Below are 26301 nucleotides of genomic sequence, written 5' to 3' on the forward strand. Positions count from 1 at the left end.
GACGCAGAGGTCAAGTTTGTGAGTTGCCAAAGTGTCTGGGATTTGAAGGACAAAGCCCCAGAGAGGAATAAACCTAAGAGAAAGAATCCAAAATATCTGTATATAATTTCCTCTCACATTTTAGGCTGAATTCTAAGTGGGGCATGTGCAGGATGAGACTCCAGGAGGAAACAGCATCTGGGAGGGGAAGGAGCTGAGCAAAGATTTAATAAACAGGACACAAAGCACTAAACCATAGGAAAAAAAGACTGATACATTGGATTGCATTAAAAGTAAGGACTTACGTTCTGTTTTACAAGTTCACAAAAATATTTTCCTTTTAGCAGCTTTATTGCTTTACCTCTGATGTTTGAATCTATGATTCCATTTTTGTTGGCTTCTATGGCTCTAAAAATGATTCCTTAGAGGAAATAGAACCATACAATGTGGTATTTGTAATAGGGGGTCTTTACCCACCACTCAAGCTTTTGAGCAGATTCAGTTCAACACTTCCCTGCTACCACCTCATATTTTAAATTCTTGGAACTGGGTTCCCCACCACTGTTCTGATGGGTATCTATGGCCATGCTGGGTGAGGGTGGAGGGCTGATCCCATCAGAAAGTGTCAAGCAAACGTGTCTTGTGACCTGATGGCAACATGCCTTTTGGAGAATCAATGGTCAAGAGTTAGAGGCTGAAAGCTGAAAAAGTGAGATCCTTACTAGATTCTGAGGGGAGGACGAATAGTAATAAAACATATCTCGAATGAATTGATTCTTAACAAAGATGATATTAATGCTCAAAGCGATAAATCATGAGAATTAAGTGATGACATAAGGATAAGGGAATGTTGACTCTGATAGGAATAGTCAATAGGTGGCTGTTTCTATTTTACATAAGGAAAAAAATATTGTATTGCTAGCATAAAACTGCTTCCATGCTTAAATGTTTCTTTAATTGTCAGAATAAAATTTCAGACTACTTAAACCTTAATAGTGATTTGTCAGAAGTATTTTTCTTTATTATTCCACAAGTGATTTCACCTTCCCTAGAATGAGAATAGCAATACCAATGCTTTTTTTTCATTCAATTCTTGAATCATAAACATAACTAAGCCTTCCAGTCTAGCCATGACATTGTTTTATTCATGTTATGAATTGAATTTTATTTTGTATTTATTGGTTAATTGAATAACTTCTGCTCTATATATTTATAGTATTTCTTTACAAATAATGACATCACATTTCTAGACAATTTCAAATAAGCCTAAATGATTTTCATCAGTCAAAAAATGTAGACCAAAAAACTAGTGTCTTCAAGTGAGATTTGGGGCAGTATAAGGTAGAATTTATGTCTCAAAAGTTTCAAAGGTATTTGAAACTCCATTAACTTGGTGTATGGCTAATGATTATAATTGTCTGGGAAATGCGGATGTATCAGTTTATTCTAACTTTACATTGGGGTACTATACATTTATGGCTTTTTTCCTGCATTTTGTATCGTAAGTAAATCATCACTGAGTCAGTCAAAAATGCCATCTGCCTAGTTATTAAAATTTAAGGGCATCATCTTTAGTTTCCTTATTAATTCTTCAAATACTACATTTCCTTTTGAATTGAACAATACATACCCCATAGTGAAAAGAAAATCTCCTCTTTGATTTTATAACTAGCTCCACACTCCTCATCAGAGGAGAAAAGGGTTTGCTCTCACAACCTATTTATATAGTTTTTAAACTTTCTAAGAAAAAGAAAGCTCTCTATAATTAATGCCTAATGTTATAAACACCCCTGCTTTAGTGGTTGCCTAGTAACTACGTACTGCAGGCTTGTGGGGTTGTTAAAGAGGCTGAAGAAACAGAAATATTCAGATCCATTTCCAATTCAGGTGGATGAGGGGCAGCAATGGGCTAGATTCCTTTGTTAAAATTGTTTTTCCATAATGGTTTTGCACTAAAACATCCTTCTGCGCTAAAACTTACTCTTGTAAATGACTTCTGCAGATAAGAGTCCAACCAACAAGTAATAGTTTAAGATTTTAAAAACATTAAGGAGGACTGAACCCTTACTGCTTCATTGTTCTGTATTAGCCCCAGGTTCTGTTCTTAGAGTGACCAAACTGGGGAAAAATGTTCTTACTGAACCTTTAATTCTTCAACAAAATTTTATATTTGCACATTCCTTTAGCACTGAATGACCAAATGTAGTTCCCAGCTAGAGGTGATGTTAAAAACGGCTGGGAGTGAGTATGATGATATATTTATGTTTAGCTTTGGCTTGCTTTCTACCTAGCAAATTTAATTTCCTAATTATGTTTTGCTTTAGTTTGGTAAAATTAGCTTGCATTCCCTTGGCACACACCAACTGCAGTTGGTGAAGCAGACCTACCAAAACCATAGGTTGTTGACAAGAGTGGCTAACTAGATTAGGATTAAATTTACTGAGTGAAATCCACAAAGAGCCTAAGCACATGTAGATAATGACAAGTTGACTATGAGGGAATGTCATTAGGTCATATGAAAACTCATTTCTGGCAATGTCTTGGTTTCAAAAACATGTGATAGATCCAGGGCACTCAAAGTCTACACTCTGTGCTCTTTTGTTAGAGTTCCTGATGTCAAGATTTGGGGCTTCCCAGGTCGGTCACTGCGGTGTAGACAGGGATAAGCATGGTCTGGAGTATATAAATTGTATAACTATAGCCTTGTGGATGGAGTCAGAAATGGTTTGCTCCTCAGTAATTTTGTCATTTGGCAATACTAAGACATGACAACATATGGTTTGCTCTTTGGAGTTAACATAAATGTTGTCATTGACAGAAATAAAGAATTCTCTTATTCCACGAGGGAAGCTGTTTTAGGATATGTGTATATTCCTTTATCTTTTCACATGGAAGGAAGCATCCCATTGCATCATTATGTATAACTCTCTGGGTTTTTGGTTTAGTGGGTTGGAGGATGTGGCCGGTGAGGTCAAGATCATGGTTTAAGCAGAAAACCACTGGGCTCCCCAAGCAGTCTGCATTCCTAGCTGCAAAAACCCATTTCATTGGTCTCAAAAGAGAATCTTGAAGAGTGTGCTATGGCTCAGCAAAAACATGTCTCTTCCAAGATTCAAAGAACAATTTGTCTAAATTCATTTGTCAGTGGGTCATCCCTTATGTTCAAAGGAGAAGACAATGTAGCCAGTGGTTTTCTGTTTGTAAAATATTGTGTCTCTCCTTCCATTTTAATGATGAAAGAAATTTACTGCTAAAAAATCATGATTGATTTTGTTTTTTATATATATATATATATACACACATACACATATACTCATTTCTTCCTGTTTATACTTCCATCTCTCTTCTTTTCCCCTGCCTTCCAGAAATTTTCACTCTAGCCCAAGGGTGTCTGTCTGTCTGTCTGTCTGACTTTCTGTCATTTATTTATTTATTTATTTACTTACTTACTGTTTAATGGAGCTTTAAAAGATTTAATTTCTAGGGCCATCAAGTCACTACCCTTTCAGATCTATTTGGCTTGACTCTAATAGAGCCTGTCTTTGTGCAAAGAAAGTCTTTCAGAAAGAGTTAATCTGCAATCTCAACAGAGGCTAATTCTCAGGAGAGAGTTTAAACCAGCAAGTATCAATCTGGTAGAGAAGCAGCCCAGGTCCAGGCAACTGCTGAGGGAGTAGACTCTTGGTGTGCGACAACTATAGGTGGGACATTCCTTCAGCTCTCAGTAGTGGTCAGTGGCAGCTTTAAGGTAGAGACAAAATGCTGTTAATTTTTGTTCTGAAGCCCTGGATTTTGGCAGTTAGAAAAATGTGCTGTCCTGTGATTTTTTTTTTAATCTTTTTTTTCATTAAAAATAAAAAAAAAGTGAAAGGGAAGAAACCACTCAGAGACTGATTCCTTTGTGATGTGATTCTGCTTTAATTTTGTTTAGACCAATAGAAGCTATTTCTTCCCAATAATGATTTTTTAAAAAAACTGAACTGCATGTAAAAAATAAATGGGATTTTCTTTCTAGAAATATTATCATGTCATATTCCTAGTTCTTAACTCCCAAGTGAAGTTTCTTATTTTATTCTTTTATTTTTTTCTGGCCAATTTCTTGGGTAGTAATTCAACATCAGTATCAAGTACATTTTGTCAGTATCAGTACATTTTTGTATTATCTTGTGACGTGAAAATGCATTTTGAAAAGAACAAGGAATGCTTTTGGTTCCAACTTAAAATTTTTACCATCAGCTCAGCATCTAAGTTTTACTGTCAAATGCTTTTCTTTTATCTTGTGAGTCTAGTTATTTCAATATTGAGCAGTTTCAGAGAGAATATTTGGTAAAAGAAAGTGGTATGACTTCCACTGGATGGAAACCAAAGGGCTAAGAGAGGGAGTAGCTATCAGAGTAAAGTCAAAGAAAATAAATAAATGAGCACTGTTGCTTACAGGATACCCTAGAGGTGATTTCTGAACCTTTGACCCTTAACCCAAGGGTTCCAGGTGTAAGTCCTTTCTTGATGTAGACCTCTTCTGGGAGGGAACATTTTGCAATTTATCAATCACCCCTTTTCAGGTCCTTTGCAGAAAAGATTTTTCTCTGTCCTGTTTTGTGTCATATTTAGATTCAATTTGGAAAGTGAAGCAGTTAAATTACCAAAAACCTTTCATTAGGAGTCTGCCATTGTTTAAAATGAACTTTGATCTGTAACCCTTGGACTGAACATTTCATATTACAGAATTTCAAGTCCAGGATTTGGTTGTGGTTTGTTTTACTTCTTTGAGACACAGTTTGAATGCTTCCATTTGATTTTGTGCTTTCAACACATTTTTGGGATCTGATGATTTGGGAGGGCCTGTACCATATGGGCTTGATAAGGTGATAGATTTTCACGTCCTAGGAATTGGCAGGAAAGGGTAGGAAATGAATCAGATTTGGGAAGGGAAAAGTAAGAGCTTGGGCCTAACTCCCCCATCTCCTGAAATATCTTCAGAGGCTTATAATTCCCATATATTTTTTAGGAAAGTTTTAGTTTTGTTTGTGTGTGTGTCCCCATCACATGGGAGTAATTCTTACAAATTCTCTTAAAAGCAGAGCACTTTCTTTTACAAATAATAACACCTAATATTTCTTGGTTAGCCCTTCACAAAATCACTCGTATTTGGGGTAAAGAACAAAAAAGGGGCCCTGCTTCACCTTTATTGAAAAAGAGATAGTGTAGAAAAGGTATGGCCGAGGGGCTGGGTGTCAACGTAATAAAGGGTAGCAGTACACATTTTGATCTGGAAGTTGATGGTTTTTGGAGGAGAAATCAAACGCAGGCACATACACGAGGAGAGTAAAAATGCCCTGGCGGCAGTTTTGCAAAAAAAAAAAAAAAGAAAAAAGAAAAAAGAAAGAAAGAAAAAGAAAAAAAGAAAAGGATGCCTTATATGATTTCTAGCGGTGGGCTCGAGGCGGCTGAAGTGAAGGACTTCCCTTGATGTAACAGAGGATTGGGATTCAGGCGGCCTGACATTTAATTCGGCCCGTCTGTGAGCCGCCGGCTAGGTGGGGGCCCTGCTGGGCGCACGAGCTCTTGGACTCTTTCTTTCCTTCTCCTCGCCCTAGGACTTTGATTTCTCCATCTGCGCGCCGCGTCTCCACCTGGCCTGGGCACGTGCCCATTTCTCATACCTCGAGGAGCCGGATGAGAGCTGGGAGCCCGGCGCGGGGCGCGCGGCGGGGCGGGGACCAGGAGGCGGCGGGCGGCGCGCCGGCGCGCAGCGGGTTAAGGCGGCGGGGGCGGCGGCGAGGGGGCGGAGGGAGCGCGGCTGCGGCGGCGGCGGCGGCGGCCGGGCTGCGAGAGCCCGCGTCTCCGGACCGCCGCGGGTTAAGCGCCGCCCGCGCCGAAAGGGCTGAACTGGGAGCCACCGCTCCGAGCTCGCATTCGGATCCGCTAGAGCAGGAAGATGGCGACGGACGGCGCGAGCTGCGAGCCCGACTTGTCCCGCGCCCCGGAGGACGCGGCGGGGGCCCCGGCGGAGGCGGCGGTAACTGAGGTCCAAGGGTGGGCGCGGGGCGCGGGGCCCGGGGGTGGGCGTCCCTGGGACGCTCTGCAAGCCCGGGCTCTTCCGGGTGTCCTCTCCTTGGGGTGCTCCCTCCTCGAGGTACCTCATCCCGGGAGGCCAGGGGGAGTGGGGTGAGGCGGCCGCCAGGGCTGGGGAATACCTCCTGTCCTTTCCGAGCCCCGCGAGAGGCAGCCGTGATCCGTCGGTCCCTTGCGTGCCTTGCACCCACTCCCTCCGCTGCGGTGGGGTTTGGCCAAGGCTGGGTGTATTTTCTGGCGAACTTGACCCCCTATTGTTCGCCTCTCGCTGTGCGCAAGGTTGTGGGCGCGTGTCTCAGGGGTGCCTGGCATCTCTCAGTGGACCCGGAAAGCAGCGTGGGTTGGCGGGTCAGTGCCGAGCAGGTGTGGGGATGCCCATTTTGTTTGTGTGTGTGTGTGCGCGTGTGTGCCTAACGTCCCTTGGGAGAGGCCCCTAGACCAGCTGTGGGCGCTGCTGCCGCTGAGCACCGGCGCTTTGGGTCCTAGCAGCCTGCTGCCCCATCACCTGGCGACGGGGGTTGCTGTTGGGGCGGGGGAGATGTCCTCCTTCTTCCCGAAACGGTGCCCGGGTTAGGTGGGGGTTCAGCAGCAGGTATCAACACATTGTTCTCCTTCGCTGGGGTCTAGAAGCCAAATGAGCTTCCATCAATCACTGGTCTCTACTTTGACCCCCAGAATATCCCCGAGCACAGAGGCTCAATGGTGGTTTCCAGCCCCTGCCTTGGAGGAAGACTGGACCCACATTTCCTGGGTGGAAACGTTCTTGGGGTTTGGGAAGCAGCTTGGCAGGAGCTGCAAGGATCTGCAAAGAAAGGCAGCTCTGGGAGCGCCTCCCACCCTTGGCGCGATCTGGCTGCTGCTGCTGGAGGTTCGGGGTGGGATGGAGTGAGCCGAGCGTAGACGCCCCTCGGTTCTTCCCACCCATGATCTCAGCAGAGTCGGTGAAGCAGCAGCTGAAGGCAGGGCCAGGTGTGAGTAGTCAGGGCAGTTTTAACTTCCTCGCTGCTTAAAGGTAGGGCTTTCTGAAGAGGGAGAGGAGAAATGTGGAGGAAAGCAACTTGGGCAGGAGAGGAGCTGAGCCTGGAAAGGAAAAGAGAACCAAGAAGAGAAGGATACACGGAGGTGGAGGGCTGCTGATTTCCACTTGTGAAATTGGCAAGTTTTGATTAGAAACTTTTAGGAAAATTGATGTTTTATTCTTTATGTAAAAAATGTGATCTTAAGATTTAAAATAAAACCAGCCTACTTGTAATGCAGTAAATCAGATCCCCTGTGTAAGGTACAGTAAGGAAGCTAGCTATTAAGACAACAAACCTCTCGAGAAGTTGTTATGATTGGGTGCATTCATCCCCAAGAGATGGTGAGGGGAGGGGGGTGAGAAGAAAAAGAGGGATGTGTTTCTTGTTTCCCAGGAAGGTTGAATTTGTTTGCTTAATTGACTGGAAATGGATTTCTTTCTACTACCCTCAGTATTTTAATCACCTAACAATTACCCAAACACACATCTGAGTTATAGCCTGTAGCTGGTCTGTAGTTTTATTTGATTGAATTATAAACAGAGCCTTAGATGCTAGGTAGATTTTTGTGTTAATAAGGTCAGTGTTCCCTTTCTGCTGTTTAAAATTTTCAGGAATCTGATTTTCACTGCTTCTAGGTAGAGGTTTGATCATTTCACCCAGCTGATTCGAATAGCCATGGAAAATCTCTGAAAGTGAAACTCCTTTGTTATTTCCGTGGACTCTTAGGATTCTGAGGAGATGCAGTAAGAATCTTAATCTAATATTTTTTCAAAATGTTTGACATTTTAGTAAAATTTTAATGATGGCTTTTTACACAGTAAGCTGAGCATTTTACTTTTCACTTAATAAAATATGGTCCGCCCATATCAGCCAATTGGCCTGTAGGCTCATTTTTTTAATTAAAGGAAAGCTAGGTTGAAGAATATGTCATTGTAACTGCCTCAAATCTAATAATTAAAATTCAAAAACGTGTTTGAGTTTTGGGTTTATGGCAACTGAGGACTTAAATTTTTTTAGTGGATGATTCTTATTTGAATTTTAGAGATGTATCTCATTTCAAGTTGGTTTACATATTGTGCATTTTTATATGTGTATTTGGTATTAATGAGACGGTGGAGACCTGAAGTGTTAGGCTATTTTTGAAAGTGTTTTCACAAAGTTTTGACTATTTATATTGTTGCTTAGAGACAGTTTTAATTTACAATTTTCGGCTTAATATGATTTTCAGTGGAGTGTTTTAAAATTAGTTTGTGATTCTTGTTCTTAGCTGTTTAAATCCTGAAAGCATCCAAGTGTAAGGCTAGGTAACAGCTACTTTGTTTAGTAGGATCATATTAATAGTCTTTGCTGTGGACCATGCCCGAGACCTGGGTTATTTTCAACACCTTAGCCAAATGTGATGATTCTTATAGACTATATTGCTATTTCTACTCTGAAATAACTCCTAATAGATAAAGCAGTATGGAAAACAGAAATCTTTTTATTGTCACCAAAGAATTAAGAGTGAAAGGAAAATGTAGATCTTTTTAGAGCTATGTTTGGAAAGTTGACCAACATTCTTGTCAAAAGTAGATATAAATTTTGTTGCCATGGTGATAGTGACGAGAAAAAACTTGGACAGTGACTTTGTTTAAAATGGACAACGGTAATGTTAAACAAATGAATAGCTGGCATCTTAAATTTGTTTCCAGGTGACTAGTATTGAACATAAATGCAATAAAAAGAGACTTCTTAGCCAATTTTGCCGAGCTTTCTTTTTAAAAATTAGTTACATGGCAGCTATAGAATATTGAAAGTTTTACAGAATTATTTAGGTAAGAAATATTTGAGATCTAACGCACATTACCAGACACAAACTGAGATGGAGGTGTCATGAGAAACATCTTTGCTGTCCTAAAGTAACATGCTCCAGTGGTGGAAACTCACATACACCAGGAAATCAAATCAAAGACCATGGTGTTAGGAGAGGCACAAAAATTTTGCATGAGGAGTAGGGGGAAGAAGAGTCATGGGGAAAGTTCCTAGTGGAAAGATCTAGAAACATTCCACAGGCAGATGGAGGACTTGGGCAGGGAGACTGCTGGTAGCTGTGTGCAAAAGTGGCTGTTTCCTAGGAATCCTGGAGAGGTGGCCTGGGGCACATGTGAGGGGCTTTCAAAGAAGAGCATTGAGGTTTCCAACTCAACTCTGTGCCCTAGCGAAATGGCTTAGAAGTTGAGGAAATAGACTAAAATATTCTCAAGATTAGAATATAACTGATTTCTACATGATGCTCTTCCCTGTTTCCTTTTTTAAAATCTTAACTGGTTATATATTTCTGTCTGCACCTATTTTTGGACTTTATTGTTGTTGCTATCGTTGTTACTATGCTGCTCCCAGGAACAATTTTGTTTAGAGAAAAATATTTGTCCTCTTCTGTGATTGAATCCATGCCTAGGCTAGATTGCCAGTTGGTTTTATCCTCTTGTGTTTCGCATAACTTGATGAGGTGAGAAAATGTTTCACAGGCTTCGTACTTAGCCGTTTACAGATTATCTGCCACTGATTGTATGGACAGCAAGGCTCTGGCTGGTGGGAGCAGCCGCCTCTTTCAAGAAGAGCAGTGTGGTTTTTGTTTGTTAAAGGAAAAGTTTCGTAGCACAGTTCCAGGCACATAGTGAATGTTCCACCAATATTTACTAAATGAGGAAAATGAGCACTCACCAAGAAGCTGTGTTATAATCCTTAAGTTAATCGGCTAATTGGAACTTTTACTTCATTTGATTCCTGGTTGTGATAAACTATTGGCCTATGATTTGTAGTAATTAACATTATAGATGTTATAGATCTTTTCTTGTTTCAGAAAGATGACCCTGATTCTTATCTTTTTTGGTTTTCAATGTAATATATTCCCTTTCTAAGCTGCTTTGCTCAATGACATTTCAGATACTTTACAGATTTTTTAAAAAATGAGTTTCCAACATGGTGGTTTTCCCTTCAGATATTCCCTTTTAAATAATGATTGAAACTGGGGATGTGGAGGTGGTGGGATGGAAATTGCACCCCTCCCATCCTAAATTCTTCCAATAATAGAGTGAGGTGTAGGAGAGGAGATCAAGAGAGAAATGCAGGGAGGTTTGGAAATGGGAAAAGGGAATAAAAGGAAAAATTGGGCAGGAGAGTGTGAAATAGTCTGCAGGTGTCAAAAAATGTTGGACTAGAATTCAACTTTGAGTGTGCCCAGGCAGAATGGAGCCAGTGTCTCTCTCTTCTACCCGCACATAGTTTACCACCTAAGCATGTCTGAGTATTGCTTTAGAAGACTTTATTTGAATGCACCTGATTGTATTCTTCTCTATTGGTGCTCCTTTGCAAGACTTATATAATGTGGAAAAGAAAACTTGTCTTTGATTATTAGGTAAAGAAATGGAGAACAGTTATAAGAGAGATGACATTGATGGCAAAGGGTTTTTTTTTTTTAATCTGTTAAAAGTAACTTGTACAAAAGTAACAAGATCATATTAGTAGTGCCGTGCACAATGTGATGCCATTCATGTAGAAATCCTGATTTTAGAAAAAACTACTGCTGACTTGGAATAAATTGTTAGTAAATGACCAAGTAGGTTGAAGATGGATTTAAAAGGTTATTATAGTAGGTATGGTGTGGCCAAGTTAACATTGCTGCGTGAAACGGACACTTGTTTGCAGATGATTTGGTTTTGATATTTTTAAATATCATTGAAAGGGGAACAAGATGATTCCAAAGGCCTGAGTTCTCCAGAAGGGCTTTGTAACTGTAGGAAGATCGTCTAGCTGCCCAGGTCTCAGCCCTTTACTTGAAAATCAGCATGCTGACATTTGCCACCTGCAGATCATCGAGGGGCTATTCTTCAATGTTATTAAAGGACAATTAGTGGATCTGGGTGTCAGCTCACATGTGAAATTGATCCATGTCCCACGTAGGGCTCTTGTAACATGGACAGGCTGAGTTAGGATGGGAATAGACAGTTGTTTTATCTGAGATGTGGTCCTTTTTCCCTCCCCAAGGTGAAAATGGAGATTGAGAGGAGATCTGAAAGAGGAAAAGGGAAGTAGCTGTGCTGAATTAGCAGAGGCTGCCACCCCTGACCCAGCCACTTTTGTGGTTTTCATTCCAGTTTTCTCATACCTAAAATTAATTACATCCAGGACCAGGTTACCTTCCTGACATTCTATTTACTTCCTTCTACACTGAGCTGCTCATCCTCCATGAAAGGCCTTAGGCTGTGTGGGTGCTCTGAGGTGCACGACCATGGGGCGCTGACCCCAAGTTCTCAGTATTTTTCCTTAGTCGCCCTACTTGAGGTTACTAGAAATGGTTTCTTGAAAAATGAGTGAAAATGATCGATCAGTTACTTTGTTGCCTCTAGAGTGGGCTGTGACATTGTATCTTACACTGGGATATCTGCTTACATATCATTTACATACTTCTTGATTTTATACTGAATGAAATAGGCATTTTTATACTGCAAGTGGGAGGCATATATGTTAGGTAAAACCATGTAAAAGGTGTAATACTCTTTCTGTCCTGACATATGTAGCAGAGATGATAAAATAGAGAGTTAATATGGATAAGTAAGTTAATAGAATGAGGAAATACACAAGTCAGGGCATAATTAATTGCAAATAAACTAACAGAACAGTCTCTAAGACAGAATTGAGAGAACGAGGGATTTCTGAGTCCGGCAAGACATAGGGAAGTGGGATTTGAGCTATGTTCTAAAGAAAATGGGGTCCAGGGGAATTAGAGGAGAAAGAAGGATTAGGAAGAATGAAATCAGAGGCATGCAAACCCAGTCAGGAACCCTCTTCCCTCCCCTTAGAGAGACATTATGAGGAGTAATCTGAAAGCAAGACGTAACTGCAGAGATTTGAAATAGTTTTAAAGCATGAAAACACGCACTTTTCATCATGAAAATCACATTTGGCTAAATTCACATTTTCTTAATACTGTTCTGTGTACCTGGAAAGTTAGATTTAGTTTTTTCATGCTAATGGTAGTCTTCAAATTTTTATTTTTATTTTTGAAATCTCAAGATGAGTTTCATTGCTTTCCTTTATTTATAGATTTTTTTGAACTTTTTTTATTGATTTATAATCATTTTACAATGTTGTATCAAATTCCAGGGTAGAGCACAATTTTTCAGTTATACATGGACATATATATATTCATTGTCACATTTTTTTCTCTGTGAGCTACCATAAGATCTTGTGTATATTTCCCTGTGCTATACAGTATACTCTTGCTTATCTATTTCTGCAATTTTGAAATCCCGTCTATCCCTTCCCCTCCTCCACCCCATTGGCAACCACAAGTTCGTATTCTATGTCTATGAGTCTGTTTCTGTTTTGTATTTATGCTTTGTTTGTTTTTGTGTGTGTGTGTGTGTGTGTGTGTGTGTGTGTGTGTGTGTTTTTAGATTCCACATATGAGTAATCTCATATAGTATTTTTCTTTCTCTTTCTGGCTTATTTCACTTAGAATGACATTCTCCAGGAGCATCCATGTTGCTGCAAATGGTGTTATGTTGTCGGTTTTTATGGCTGAGTAGTATTCCATTGTATAAATATACCTCATCTTCTTTATCCAGTCATCCATTGATGGACATTTAGGCTGTCTCCATGTCTTGGCTATTGTAAATAATGCTGCTATGAACATTGGGGTGCAGGTGTCATCCTGAAGTAGGGTTCCTTCTGGATATAAGCCCAGGAGCAGGATTCCTGGGTCATATGGTAAGTCTATTCCTAGTCTTTTGAGGAATCTCCATACTGTTTTCCACAGTGGCTGCACCAAACTGCCTTCCCACCGGCAGTGTAGGAGGGTTCCCTTTTCTCCACAGCCTCTCCAGCATTTGTCATTTGTGGACTTCTGAATTATGGCCATTCTGACTGGTGTGAGGTGATACCTCATTGTAGTTTTGATTTGCATTTCTCTGATAATTAGCAATATTGAGCATTTTTTCATTTGCCTATCGATCATTTATTTGTATGTCTTCCTTGGAGAATTGCTTGTTTAGATCTTTTGCCCATTTTTGGATTGGGTTGTTTGGTTGTTTCTTATTAAGTCATATGAGCTGCTTATATATTCTGGAGATCAAGCCTTTGTCGGTTTCATTTGCAAAAATTTTCTCCCATTCTGTAGAATTTGTTTTACTTCTGGTTTCCTTTGCTGTGCAGAAGCTTGTAAGTTTCATTAGGTCCCATTGGTTTATTCTTGCTTTTATTTCTATTGCTTGAGTAGACTGTTCTTGGAGAACATTTTTGAGATGTATGTCAGATGATGTTTTGCCTGTATTTTCTTCAAGGAGGTTTATTGTATCTTGTCTTATGTTGAAGTCTTTGATCCATTTTGAGTATAGCCTTTTTTGATTCATTTCCAAAGCATAAATCCTGTTTACCCAGAAAGTTCTAAATGCATTATTAATTATTAGTACCCACTATTAAACTGGGGCGAAAATACATTTCTGTGCCTTCTGAGCAGAGGCAAAATCAATTTTCCTCAAATGTTTCTCAAAGGCTTTAGGGAATGACCTAAATTTCCTGAGTCCAGTAATCCGGTTACCCTGATGGTGTGTGAAATCAGGACATTTGGGGGCTGGAAGAGAATTTAGAGATGACTTACAACTTTCTCATCTTACTGCTGAGAAACCTGAGATCTAAGGAGGTGAAATCACTTATTTTCCCTTTCAGTCCATCGGCTTTCTCCCCTGTAAATTCATCTATCAAATGTAGGCACAACCCACTAATCTTGAAACTGGAGGAGATGCTCTTGGTGTCTGCAAAGAGTGAGAGAACACGCTTGGCTCTGTCTGGTCCCTAGATTATCACCTTAGCTGATGTGTTTGGGCAAAGATCTGAGGGCGCTGTGGCTCATAATAGGTCTTAGAGGCTTTTTTAGTACCCAGCAATGTGCCGACTCCATTAATTCCTAAAGGGTATAGATAAGGGTCTTCTGACCTTTTTTGGCTGTGGCTGTTGAATTCCCTACAGAAACTAGATATTGTAGTTTGTTGGTTTTTTTTTTTTTTTTTTTTTCTCCTGGAAGACTTGGGGGAGAGTGGTAGTGGAGGAAACTTCGTACTGGCCTATGTTCAGTTCTGGCAATTTCAGATGACAATTCAGCCAGGTTCTATTTTGTTGTCCTCCTCTCTCTCCCAGCCTCCCTCTCTAGCCTGCGTGAGAATATCTGGAAGAACGCCCTCCCCACACCTACACCCAAATAATTCAGAGCTTTTGCAAACTGCTGTGTTGAATAATAAGAGTTTGAGGTAATGTCTCCTCTTTCGTGTGTATATTTGTGTCCCGGAGAAGGCTTTCTATGTGATGACCAGACTCTGGATTAGTTTAAGTCGCCTGTACCAGATTTTTACAACTAGGTGTTAAGGAGTGCTTTTCCTAGAGTACTTTTCCTGGCAAACACCAAACACGACAGGCAGAGGAGTGGCTTGTAGAGCTGAAATCTACCAGTTTTTCTTTCTTTCCTTTTTAAATGCCTTACCATCGCTAAAAAGTGAGGTCTAGTTTTTCGTTGTTAATTAGGAAAAGCTATTGCAGTAGTAATAAAGATTAGTCTTTGAACATGTCGGCTGTGGGTTTTTTTTTTTTTTTTTGATGGGGGAGTGCATGAGTATCGTGTTTCCTTGGGCGCCTTTATGGAGATCCTAATTTTTTATGTGAATATGGCGTTTAGATCTGTCTTATATCTTCTTTTGAAAATGAGGTTATCAAGTTAATATTTTAAAATATTACCAGATCTGTCACAAAATAGAAGATGGGAGGAAGCTAGCTGGTGGTGGATTTGTTTCTGGCATAGATTATGCTGAAGTTTTCATGGGTGTATACTTAATCTTCAAACTCATCAAATTGTGTACTTTAAAAATTACAGCATTTTTATGTCACTCATACATCAGAAAAATTATACAATTTAGAACAGTTATTTTGCTCTTAAAGCAAGAAGGTTTAATAATTGCTTTTTCTGTATCTGAATACTTTTGTACCATAGTTGTGTCAAGTCAGATAAATGACACTTCGTATGAAAATAATACAGTTTTTTAGTAGGATTTCTGCTTCTGGGCTTCTTTATTTTTATAAAAATACCAAAATGCTTGGAATTTATTTGTAAAATTCCCAGAGTCTTAAGATCTCTGACATGATTTCATATACTTTTTTTTTTTACCCTATTTTGCTAGACTAGGGGATGGAAACATCAAGTAATGGAGAATGACCATTTGAAAATATTCTTAGAATATTTTTATTATTAAAGGCCAGGAATTAGAAGTGTCTTTAGTGAGGAAGCAGGGGTTGAGAGGTAGGGGAGAGAAAGGCAGGCAGACAGATACACTGTGTATCTAAAATAATACATCACTTAATACATTTGGTGTGTTAAGTGGGATGACAATAGATAGATGGAGACAGATTTTCTTTTTTAACATTCTGTGTAACATAATTTATGATTTGGCAAGAACCCTGGTAGCAGTGTTTTTTACTTGAATGAATTTTCCTTTTTATTGATGTGTTGGTTGCAGGTCACATGTTGTGATGTTGATGGTGATGGAAGCAGGGCAAGCTCTCCCAACTCTAATGTGAATCAGAACCTTGGCAAAATGTCTTTCATAATTTATTAGTTTTTAAAACGGAGAGCTTTGCTTATGAAGCTTCGGGAAAACAAGGACAATAAAATATACAATTAATTAAAATCTTTAGAACCACCAGCAGCAGCATTAATAAAGCATTATCCTCTAAAGTGCGTAAGACTTGCAGCTTACTCTCGCATCTCAGTGGGAAAAACCAGGATAAAAGAGTCTGTCTTTCATCATAGTCAGTAAACTGAGTTTATTGAACTTGGGCTGGTAGATTTTTCAAAGAAATAAGCTTGTAGCCAATATCCCACTCCTATATAAAAACATCTGGGTGCTCTCAGCTTTAATAATAACAATCACCCGCCTTTATTTAGCACTTACTTCATTGATACTTGTTTGATCCTCACAAGAACTTTGTGGGATAGATGCTGGGATTTCTGTTCTATAAATGAGAAAACAGTGACTCACATAAGTTATAGAAATGCTTCTCCAAGTGTAGTTCTTGGATCAGAAGCAGCAGCAGTAGCAGGAACACATGGAAAGGCAGATTCACAGCCCCACCGTGGACCTTCTGAATCAGACTTCCGGGGTGGAGCCCAGTCTGTGTTAACAAGGTCTCCAGATGATTCTTAAGCCTGAATTTCAGAGCAACTGGCTTGGAAGGTTTATGTAACACCACTGTGTAAGGGGAGCAGAATTTGAGCTCTAGTATACTGGATTCTGCTCTTTACAGGGAACGTCTCCAAGTTAACGTTGTAAGCAGGGGCATCCCAGAACTACCCATCCTGTAGGTTTGCTCTAGGCTTTTTCCTTTCTCTTTTTCCATCCTGAGCCCCTGACTTTCCAAATAACTGCTTTGTTTACTGTATGTGCAAGAAGAAACCATTTTAAGAGGAAGATTAAAAAAAATTCTTTGGAGAACCAGCCATCTCTGGTCTCTTTCTCCTCTATACCATTATCTCCTTCCAGAAGGTTGTTTTGAAACTGAGGAGTGACCAGGTCTGGTCATACCTGTTTGAAAGTCCCTAGAATCCTTTATAGGCTTTGCTATGTTTACATCCATGTCATCACACTGGTACTATGCCATCAGATACATAGGTGCTAAATTAGTTCTTCTTGGCTCATTGATAGAATAGCACTGTTTTCACCTCTCGAATGTTGGCCCCGAGCTGATACAGTATGCAGACAAGTCACAGCACTTGGTTGCATTTTGGTCGTTTCCTGGTTGTGTGATCTGGGTATATGATCTGACTCTTGAATTACGGTTTTCTAATCTGAAAAATAAAGGTGATGCTATCTTATAGGTAGATTTGATTCCTTGAGAATTCTTTGGAAATCATTGAGTGCTAGGCAAATGTTCTGGAATGTTCTGAAGACTGGCTTCTGAGTTTGGGTGTTCTGAGACATTTGGGGATGAACATGTGTTTGTCAAACAGGTCTCTCCACAGAAGGGAGCAGTGAAGTGTGTGTTGTGGAGGGAGCCCGGGTGGTGGGCTCACCCTGGCCCGGCTGTGAGCCTGCTTGCAGACTCTGTCTCCTCTTCAGCCATACAGGTGGCTGTCAGAAGACCTACTTGTTAAAGTTGTGAGAAAAGAAGGCAGAGTTGGAGACAAAAAATTGGGAACCAGTGGTGAATCAGTGAGATGTAAAGCTGTGGGGTTGGATGCAGTCACTAGGGAGGGAATGTGGAGAAGATGGTGGGGCTGGAAGAGCAGTGGGTGAGGATTATGCCCCCCAGGGCCTTGGGGTTGAGGCCTTGTCATGGAACTGATCTCTGGAAGGCTCACTCATCCCAGCCTCAGCTCCCTCTCAAGCCTGCCTAATGGGATGACAAGAGGCCACGGAGGCATCGCATGAGGAAGTATTTGATAACCACATAGCAGGAGTTCCAGACTCACCTGACCCCAGGCCCAAATGACTATATGTGAGTGTCAGGCCAGGCCTCTTAAAAGGACATTGCCTTTGCTGTGTGTGTGTGGTTTGGGGTCGCAAAGAGCATGCTCTTTCTAAAGGGGCCGCTGCTACTTGACTCTGTGAATTATTACCCTGTGGGAATGAGAATCTGGGGTTACTCAGTCATCTGAATTTTGAGGAGAAGCCAGCAATCTGGATCTGGATTTTTTTGGTGACAGCTTTTAGTTTTTTTTAGTATGGCTGAATGAAAAAATGAAACACTTTGTGGCCCAAGGAACACACATCTGTGGGCCAGATTTGGCTGCCGGCTGCTCGCTGGTGGCCTCTGCTGTGCAGTGTTCTGTAAACATGACCTGTTATTACTGGATGTCCTGGAATTCGTAATAACCTCCCAGGAGCCTTTATGTTGGGGCCCTTCTAGGAATACGTTCATGCTTTCTCTGCTACCCTCGCAACTTCTCCCCAGCACACACTGGGCCCATTTTGATACAAACTCCAGGGACTTTAAATTTGTGCTGTAAGATCTGAAGAGATCCTGGAGCCAGGTGGGCAGGCAGGCTGGGAAGAGAGCTCCTCCGTGGAAAGACTTGGGATGCCCGCACTGTGGTCTTTCCCTCTCCTCCCAGAAGGTCAGGGTGGAGAGTGTTTGCTGCTGACCAGTGACCCAGAGCCCCTTGGGTTTGCTGAGCCGCTGGGATGAACATGATCCATTGCTTTCCCTTAGGAAGGTTTCTCATTCTTTAAAATTTGTGTTACAGAAAAAAGAGTTTGACGTGGACACCCTCAGTAAACCAGAGCTGCGCATGCTCCTCAGCGTGATGGAGGGGGAGCTGGAGGCCAGAGACCTGGTCATCGAGGCGCTGCGGGTAAGAGCCTTCCCGGGCCACACCCCGTTTCTGTGTCATTTCTTGTTCTCACGTGGCCAATGGCAAAGCTGCTTTTTGTTGATTTTTGAATCATATAGATTTGAAACGTTACATCAGGTTAAATAAAATAGGCCCCTCCCTCCAAACACCAGCCTGTAGCCTTGATAAACTCAAACAAACCCTGAAGCCCAACGGTCACTGAAAGGAAGGGGAATGATTCTAAGCTGTTTTGCTTGAGAAACTTAAGAATTAAGCTGTATTGGTTCTGAAATCTCTTTTTACGTTTTACCTATTTATTTAGTGAAAGACATAAGTTTTCAGGAAATGGGTACTTTGTTATACTTCATGTATGTTGAGGCCAGTGTGGAAAAATTGAGAGTCATTTGTAAAAGAAATCGCTGGTAATAGAAGTTTTTCCTTGATAAATGAATTAAAAGATTCCTTATTTTCAGAAACTCTTGAGTTAGAAAATCTTTATATATGTGTATCTTTGAATAGTTTTATTACTTTTCGTCAAATTTTACAGTGATTTTTAAGTTTTCATAATTTGCAAAGGGTTACCTATTTTCTAAATACTTCAATAAAGAAAACTGTTTTCTTAAAAATAATAAACTTTCTCAGTGTAGAATTTTCTGATTGGTTATTCTCAAGATTGTACTTGTTTTGGTATGTGAGCCAAACTTGAGGATTTTTTCTTTCTTTTTTATATTTAATACTTTGTATATAGTGAGGTGTTTTCCAACTTGTGGTCATTTGGCCAAAAGGGACATACTTATTACATAGGAAGTATGAATTTATCTTTCACCAGCGAGTATTCCTCAAACTTTTGGCTTATTTTAACATGTGAAACTGTAGAACGTCAAAAAAAAACACAAAAAACTGTTGTCCCCTTCACGAGCACTAATATGGTGGGGAAAGCGATACTAACAGTGGGTGATCAAACACACTGGAGAGGTAGATGTGCTGAGGATCCAGTTCTGTGGGAGAAGGGGCAGTCGTTCCTGAAATAACGGCTTCAGTACATTTTCACAACCTAGAAATGGGTACAGTGCTGATAATGATTCCTCAACCTGATGACAGAGAACAATGGCTTGTGAAAAAGCGGAGTGTGGTTATACCAACCACAAGCCGCTAATGAGTTGAGGGTGTTGCTTTTTGAATGATACAGTTTGCTAAGGAGACTTGTGCACAGTTGGGTAGTGAGAGGTCTTCATCCTGTTGCACATTTGGAATGTTTGTGTTGCTTGCCAGTGTGAGTTTTCTCGAATGAACTTTGTGGAGAAATGCTCAGGCAGCGAAGCACTAAAATGTGTGACCCTCAGTCCAGGGAGAGAACAAGGAACAGTCACCTGTGAGACCGCACGTGTAGCCTCTTGAGATGGAGTAGATGCGGGGACTTCCGTTGTCCCTTAGGTACCTCTCTGTCCCTCGCTGTTAACCTGTGAAAGGCATCAGCACTGTGGCACTGCCGTCTGCTCACACAGATGTTGGAGTGGTTAGCAGAGTCTGTGTTTTTATGTATCACCGTAGCAACCACATGCATTTTTCTTTTTAACTTAATTGCAGTACTTTCAAATCTAAGAGTTAGAGGTAAAGGCTTGTTAATGATCAGGGCTTGCCAAACTGAAAGTTTTTCATAGAATCGAAGAATGTTGGAGTTGCGAGAAGCCTTACGTGATATTCTAGGTCAGGGTTTGAATCCCTATCAGATCTAGTTTTTCATTTTCTTAAAATAGTTTGCATTCTCTTTTACCGTGCTGCAGTGAAATTTATGAAAAATTGCGTGTATAAGTAGGTAATGTTAAAAATAACTAGTACATTGCCCTAATTGTGGTACAAAGTAACAGGAGAGTAATGTCTAACCAAATAGCATGTGTTTCCAGTACATAAATGCTCAGGCATGACTCCAGTGGAAGACATGATGAAGTAGGTGGCTGTCTCCACCTATTCATAACATTGCTGTGAGTGCATTCGTGGGAAAAGAATCCCGATGCAGGCATGCCGTGTCATTGACTGAATACACGGAGCAGATATGCCATGGGTGAGGTGATTTTTCTGAAATGGCGAAGGACACTCGGTATAGCTCCAAACAAAAGCACACATGGACATGGGAGCTGAATCCCTGAAAAATTTAGTGTTGGTTAAAACTGAATTAAAACAGCTTGTTTATGTGTGAAAAGAAGTTACTCTTTAGGCTCAGATAGTCACCCTGAAGGTTCTAGTGAACGGAATGAACAGAGGGACGGTTGAAAGTTGTGGGGTGCTTGGGACAGTTCCTGGGTGTATGGCGAACCCCTAGCCCTGCCCCCTAAGTGCCAATGACTGTGAAAACTAAAATTGTTCTCACCTGTTTCCAGAATGCCTCCTAGGATACAGCTCCTGTGGAGGACCACTGTGATACCCGTCTTTTATTTATAGATTCAAATCAAAGAAACAAAAAGGAAGCCCTGCGAGACTGGTCCTTATCTCAGGTTGACAATGCAGCATGCATGAGCTCGGTGTATTTGGAGATTCTCAACTTTTTGTCATTTTTTTTCAAATTAGGAATTGTCACTGATTTGTTTAGATGATTGGGCTTCTAGCAGTAGATAATAATGTCATTTTCATAAACCTGTTTTAGCTGTCATAGACTCATAGTGGTGCTTTACTGATTGACTGTTACCTTGAGGACATTCACTGAAACTCATGAAACTAGTGAAATATTTACTTGGGTCCACATGTGTCCTTTAGTTACCTTTTCCTTTAACAGTAGAATATAATTGGTCAGTCACTAAATGCCTCAAAAACAAATTGGAAAGGAAAGAGAATACAAAACTTCTATTTTTACTTCATATTGTGAGATAAACTTACTTCTAAATTAAAAGCCAATATCTACTGAATCACTAGTCAGTAAGCTGCTGTTCAATTGGAAGAAATACATCTTGTTTAAAAAAAGTCAAAAGTAATATTTCTGTGAATATAGTAAATAATTTTTCTATATGTACATTGTGATTTTTTACCCTAAACGTTATTAAAATTAAGAGGTGATTTTGTTCTGAGGCATTCAGATTCCGTAGAATTTTAGAAACTTAAAAAGTGTATTTCAGACCAAGCTATTTTACTTTTTAAATCACGTTATCCTGATGCTTTTGATTTTAAAGTCATAAAAACCTGCAGAGATCATTGAATTAATGGCCATAGACTTATCAGGACAGTCCATAAATATGATTTAGGGGAAGGGTGTTATGAAATTACAAATTTTGGCACTTTTACTATTTTCATATGTTTAAGGTAAAAATATTTCCCAGTAAGTCCATGGCTTTCTAATTGATGTAATAGTCAAGACATTAATTTTTATGGGGGGGATTTTATTTTTAAAAAGAGCAATATTGATGGAAAATCTGAATTAGATCAAGCAGCTTAACTGAAACGTTTTAATTTCATAAGCATAAGAAACAGTTTGTTTCTCAGTGACTTCCTTCTCATTCACATAAAGTAGGAATAAATCTTTGGATAAATATATTCTGTATCAAATGAAATCTGAAGGGAAATACTTTGGAGTTTAATGCAGAATGTGCCCAAGGAGAAGCAGCTACATTTTCTGAAAACCAAGATGGATACAGAGCCTTTTGAATCAACTTTAATTGAGTATTCAAGGTTTGAATAAACAGCTTAATCCAGAAGTCACTTACTCAATGCTCAGTGTTTAGTTTGTGGAATCCTCTGGCCCTCACTTCCTTTCCCCTCTTGCTGTTGGTATTTTTATCAGCATCTTAGTCAAAGGGAGTCAAGGGCAGGAAGACAAAAATGCTGCAGTTCGGAAATTTTAGGAGTTAAAATTGCTTTAGCCTCCATTTTTATAAGGTCCAGCCTGCTGTCATTGGCATGCGCTTATGTAAATTTTAAATCGTTGGAGCAATGAACTCCTTTTGTAGTCAGCTCCAGATTTACTTTCTTTTTCCATTTAGTTTGGATAAATGAGAATGAACATTGTTAACAGGCGTGGCAGTTCTTCCTCCTAACCTATCATCACTATGGAGCGACCATATAATCATGATTTTCAAGTATTATTTGCACTTAAGCTTTAAAAAAAATTAGCCAGTTAACATTTCTTCGGGTAGGATGCATTTATGGCCCTTATATCATAGGAGATATCAAATTTCAGAATTGACTTGTGTAAGTGGCTGCAACAAAGAGACCCAAAGTTTAATAGATTAAATTAAGTAGCCCATTTCTCATATACCATTCTGGAGGCAAGTGATCTCTGCTGGAGAGGCAGCTCTGTGCCAAGTGGTCAGCCAGCCACCCAGGGAATTTCTAGCTTACTGGCTCTCCTCAGGGAATTAGCCTTAGCTGCATGGTTGAAACTGGGTCAATGCCACCTCCATACCCCAACTTATGGTGGGGGGTAGGGACAAGGGAGGAAATGAATAAGAAACTTCTTCCAATCAGTGCACACAAGTGCATTGGTGAGAACTTTTGTAGATGTGCCTGGCTGTGTAGGAAACTGGGAAGTGGAGCTGGCCGGTGGGCTTGATGCCCAGTGCTATGAAGCAAAGGAGGACGCTGCAAGACATCTAACGTAATGCAGTCCATTATTAAATGTCACTGTATACAGTGCTGGGGTGTGGTACAAGAAGATAGATCCTTCTCTTTCACCTTCCCTCAGTAAATACTCGTGGAGTGTCTACTTTATACCAGGCCCAAAAATAAAAGTTTGAACTGAATGTAAGTGGAGCTTTATTATAATGTCAAAATTGTGCCCACTTAGAAAATTCTTATGTCTTGACTTCATATATTTAAAATTAATCGTTCAGAGAAGTGTAATTTGCACCTTAGCTTTACTTGTCTCAAGCTGTGACTTTATGTGTTTTGCCCCGAATACCTTTCTTTTTGAATACCTGACCTTCCATTGGGTTCAAAACTCAATTTAAAAAAAAATTTTTTTTAAACAGGTTTTGCTTTAAAGCAGGTTTTCTCAACTTCAGTACGAATGACATTTGGGAACCAGATATTTGTTGTTGCTGTTGTGGGGAAGGGGCTGTTTTCTGCTTTATGGGAAGCTTAGCAGCCTCCCTGGGCGGTCTGCCCACTGGCTGCCGGTAGCACTTCCACATGTGACAGCCAGAAAGGTCTCTTCATGGGTTTACAATCATGCCCACTTGGAAAACACTGCTATAAAGCAATACTGGTTAATGCCACTTTTAAAGCTATATTTATTTGCTGAAACAAATGTAAGAACACTAATGATTCAGATATTTTTGTTAGGATAGTGATTTTTTTTCCTGTGATAGTTTTTTTCTCAAAGCTAAAAATTAATCTGAAAATGCCCATTTTTAGCAAATTTCATGACTCTTTCAAAACAATGCCATATTATAAAATTGCATTATAGTTTCTTAGAATTTACATGTTTCATTTTTCAGATTAAAAAACCTTTATGGTTGTATGGCCCAGTGCTAGAATCTTTACATAGAACAAAGTCAGTCTCTTTAAATAAAATAAAAACATTAGGTAGGTTAATGTTTCCACTGATTTTTTTAAAGCTGCTGCTAGTACACTACAGAGTGTTGTGAGAGTTCTCCTTATGTGACAGGTCTGCTAATAACACTAGAGGAATAACATTCTGGTTTCAGCTAAATAAAACATGCAGCCTTTTGTGTTTCAAAATGCTCTTATGATGGCAGGCAGTTGATTGACCAAAACATACTCTTTTTTGTGCTATTTATTTTAAAGAATGAATGAATGAATTTGCTGAGCAGAGCTGAATTCATGAAAACATAAATTGTTTCCTTCCCTGTCTGCTGAGATAATGGCTTTGTTCCATTTCTAGAGAAAGGAGGAGGAGATTTGACCAGACACTGTTTGTTCTGCAAGCAAATCAGTTTTTGTAATATGCAATAGCTGATGATTTTTGAATAGCACTCTATTTTGTTTAGTAGGGCAAACGGGAAATAGCAATTTTGATTCTTTACTTCTGAGAAACTTTATTTTCCCTGATGAACACTTACTATTAATGAAGGAAGAAAATAGAAGATAAATTAGGCAATATAATGCTTTTTTTTAAAATGTATTAAGAAAGAAAGGTGATGATGCCATGAAAGCAAAGTGTTTATCACTACCATTTAATAAGCAACTGAAGTCATTTGAGCAACATTTTCTTGCAGATTATTAATAGTAAATCATCAGGATATCTCTGAGAAAGCTGGAAATCTGGGAAAGATGAAGCTTTCCCAACTCAGTGGTGTACCATTAGATCCGCACTGGGCACAGGATAGATTCAGGGTTACAGATGGTACACAAACCAAGAATATATTTTTGTACACTTTGAAGATTATCATCTGTGCAGCTGTCCATTCAATTAGCAGTTCCTTTCTAGAATTAGTTTCTTGTGATTTGAAAATAGAGGGTGTTCCTCTGAGGCATTCTGGTAACACTTCAGCTATCTCATCTTAACACTCGGTGGTTAAGCGATAAGTCATGGGTTCTTGTGGGAATTTCCTTTGCCATGTATATGATTAATTCTGTGTCTTGATTATAAGACACAATGGTCTAAAGCAGTACTCACAACTCTACCTGCCTTCTCTCTGGTTATAGTTATTTTGGGAAGAAAAATTAAGAGGTTTCAATTTCTACCTTCCAACCTTTGGAGTCGAGATGTAAATAGTTGCTGAACGGGTGAAATAAGAAAGGCAGAAAGGCATGGCTATATCCTATATTTCAGATGTACTTGGACAGTGTGTGGGAAGGTGAGCAGACCCATGCATCTGTTCAGCAGATGCTCATTGTCTTCAGGCATGTTCTGGGCTTCAAGGATGGGGAACAAGGGGTATGAGTTCTTGCTCATGGATCTTTGAGTCAAGTGGGAGGAATTGATATTAAACCAATAAACAAAATATCTAAGTAAAAAATTATGATTCTGAAAGAAAAGGAAAGAATACTATGAGATAAATTAAGGTTATCTTATATTGGGTCAGAAAAGGCTTGTCTGAGGCAGTGATCGTCCCTGAGACCTGAAGGTGGGCTATCGTGAATGCAGTTGAAAGAAGAGTGTCCAGGCAAAGGGAGCAGCACAGGCAGAGGCCCTTGGAGAGGAAGTAGCTTAATAATTGACAGGAAGTACAAGAAATCAGAGAGCAAGAAAGAGTGGCCCAAGATCAGAAGCAGAGCAAGGCTGGAGCCAGACCATCTGAACAGGGAGGGCCGGGAAAAAGGCTGAATTTCATCCTACATCAAGTGGTCAGCCGTTGATGTGTTTAAGCTTGAGAATGCCAGTGATCAGGTTTGCATTTTCTAAAAAGATGACGTTAATAACCTGATTACAGTGTATTCTATTTTTTGCATTAGAAGTTTATTAAATATAAATATTTAATGTAAATATTTAAAAAATTTATTACCATTTTCAAGGGGTAAAAAATGACGAAGATCACCCCTAGCTTCTGGGCAGTCAGAGTTTGTAGGAGAACCATAAAGGCAGAATGTCATGGGGTGGTTTTCTAAGACATGGGAATGTCTCAGATGCTTGTGATTATTGCCCTTTAAGAGGGCACAGAAAACTTGCATTCTAATCCCTTTTGTCACTTAGCAGTGAACAGTCCTTTTCAAACTGCTAAGATGAGCTGGTAATGATTTTAGTTAAGGTGTTGTGCACTTAAAATAAGATTGATAAGGTAAATTCTCCATTTGAATTTTTCTGGAAAGGCAAAATTCTATTTTCGGTTTTATTTTTTCAAATCCAGTTCAGTTAGTTCAGTTTAGGTTTTTAAATGGATTTTATTGCTAAAAGCCCCCTTCTTTCATAACTTAAGATTACTATAAGTCTCTAAAGGCATGTGATGAAAAATCAAATTCCTTTTTAATTTTTTCACAGAGTCT

General features: G+C 39.8%; 1 protein-coding gene across 2 annotated transcripts in view; it reads left to right on the forward strand.

Annotated features, from left to right (window-relative positions):
• The first annotated feature begins 5760 nt into the window (after positions 1-5760).
• The window catches only part of CTTNBP2 (cortactin binding protein 2), a 142694-nt gene continuing 122153 nt past the window's right edge, over positions 5761-26301 (forward strand). The window contains exons 1-2 of one of the 2 annotated variants that reach the window (XM_072964604.1): positions 5761-6007; positions 18343-18450. In XM_072964604.1, coding sequence (XP_072820705.1) covers positions 5918-6007; positions 18343-18450 — 198 coding nt within the window. In that variant the 5' untranslated portion in view covers positions 5761-5917. The remainder of the gene's footprint in view (positions 6008-18342; positions 18451-26301) is intronic. The other variant, XM_072964605.1, reaches the window with a different exon arrangement.

Source organism: Vicugna pacos, chromosome 7 (genome assembly GCF_048564905.1).
Source record: "Vicugna pacos chromosome 7, VicPac4, whole genome shotgun sequence".
Classification (NCBI taxonomy): domain Eukaryota; kingdom Metazoa; phylum Chordata; class Mammalia; order Artiodactyla; family Camelidae; genus Vicugna; species Vicugna pacos.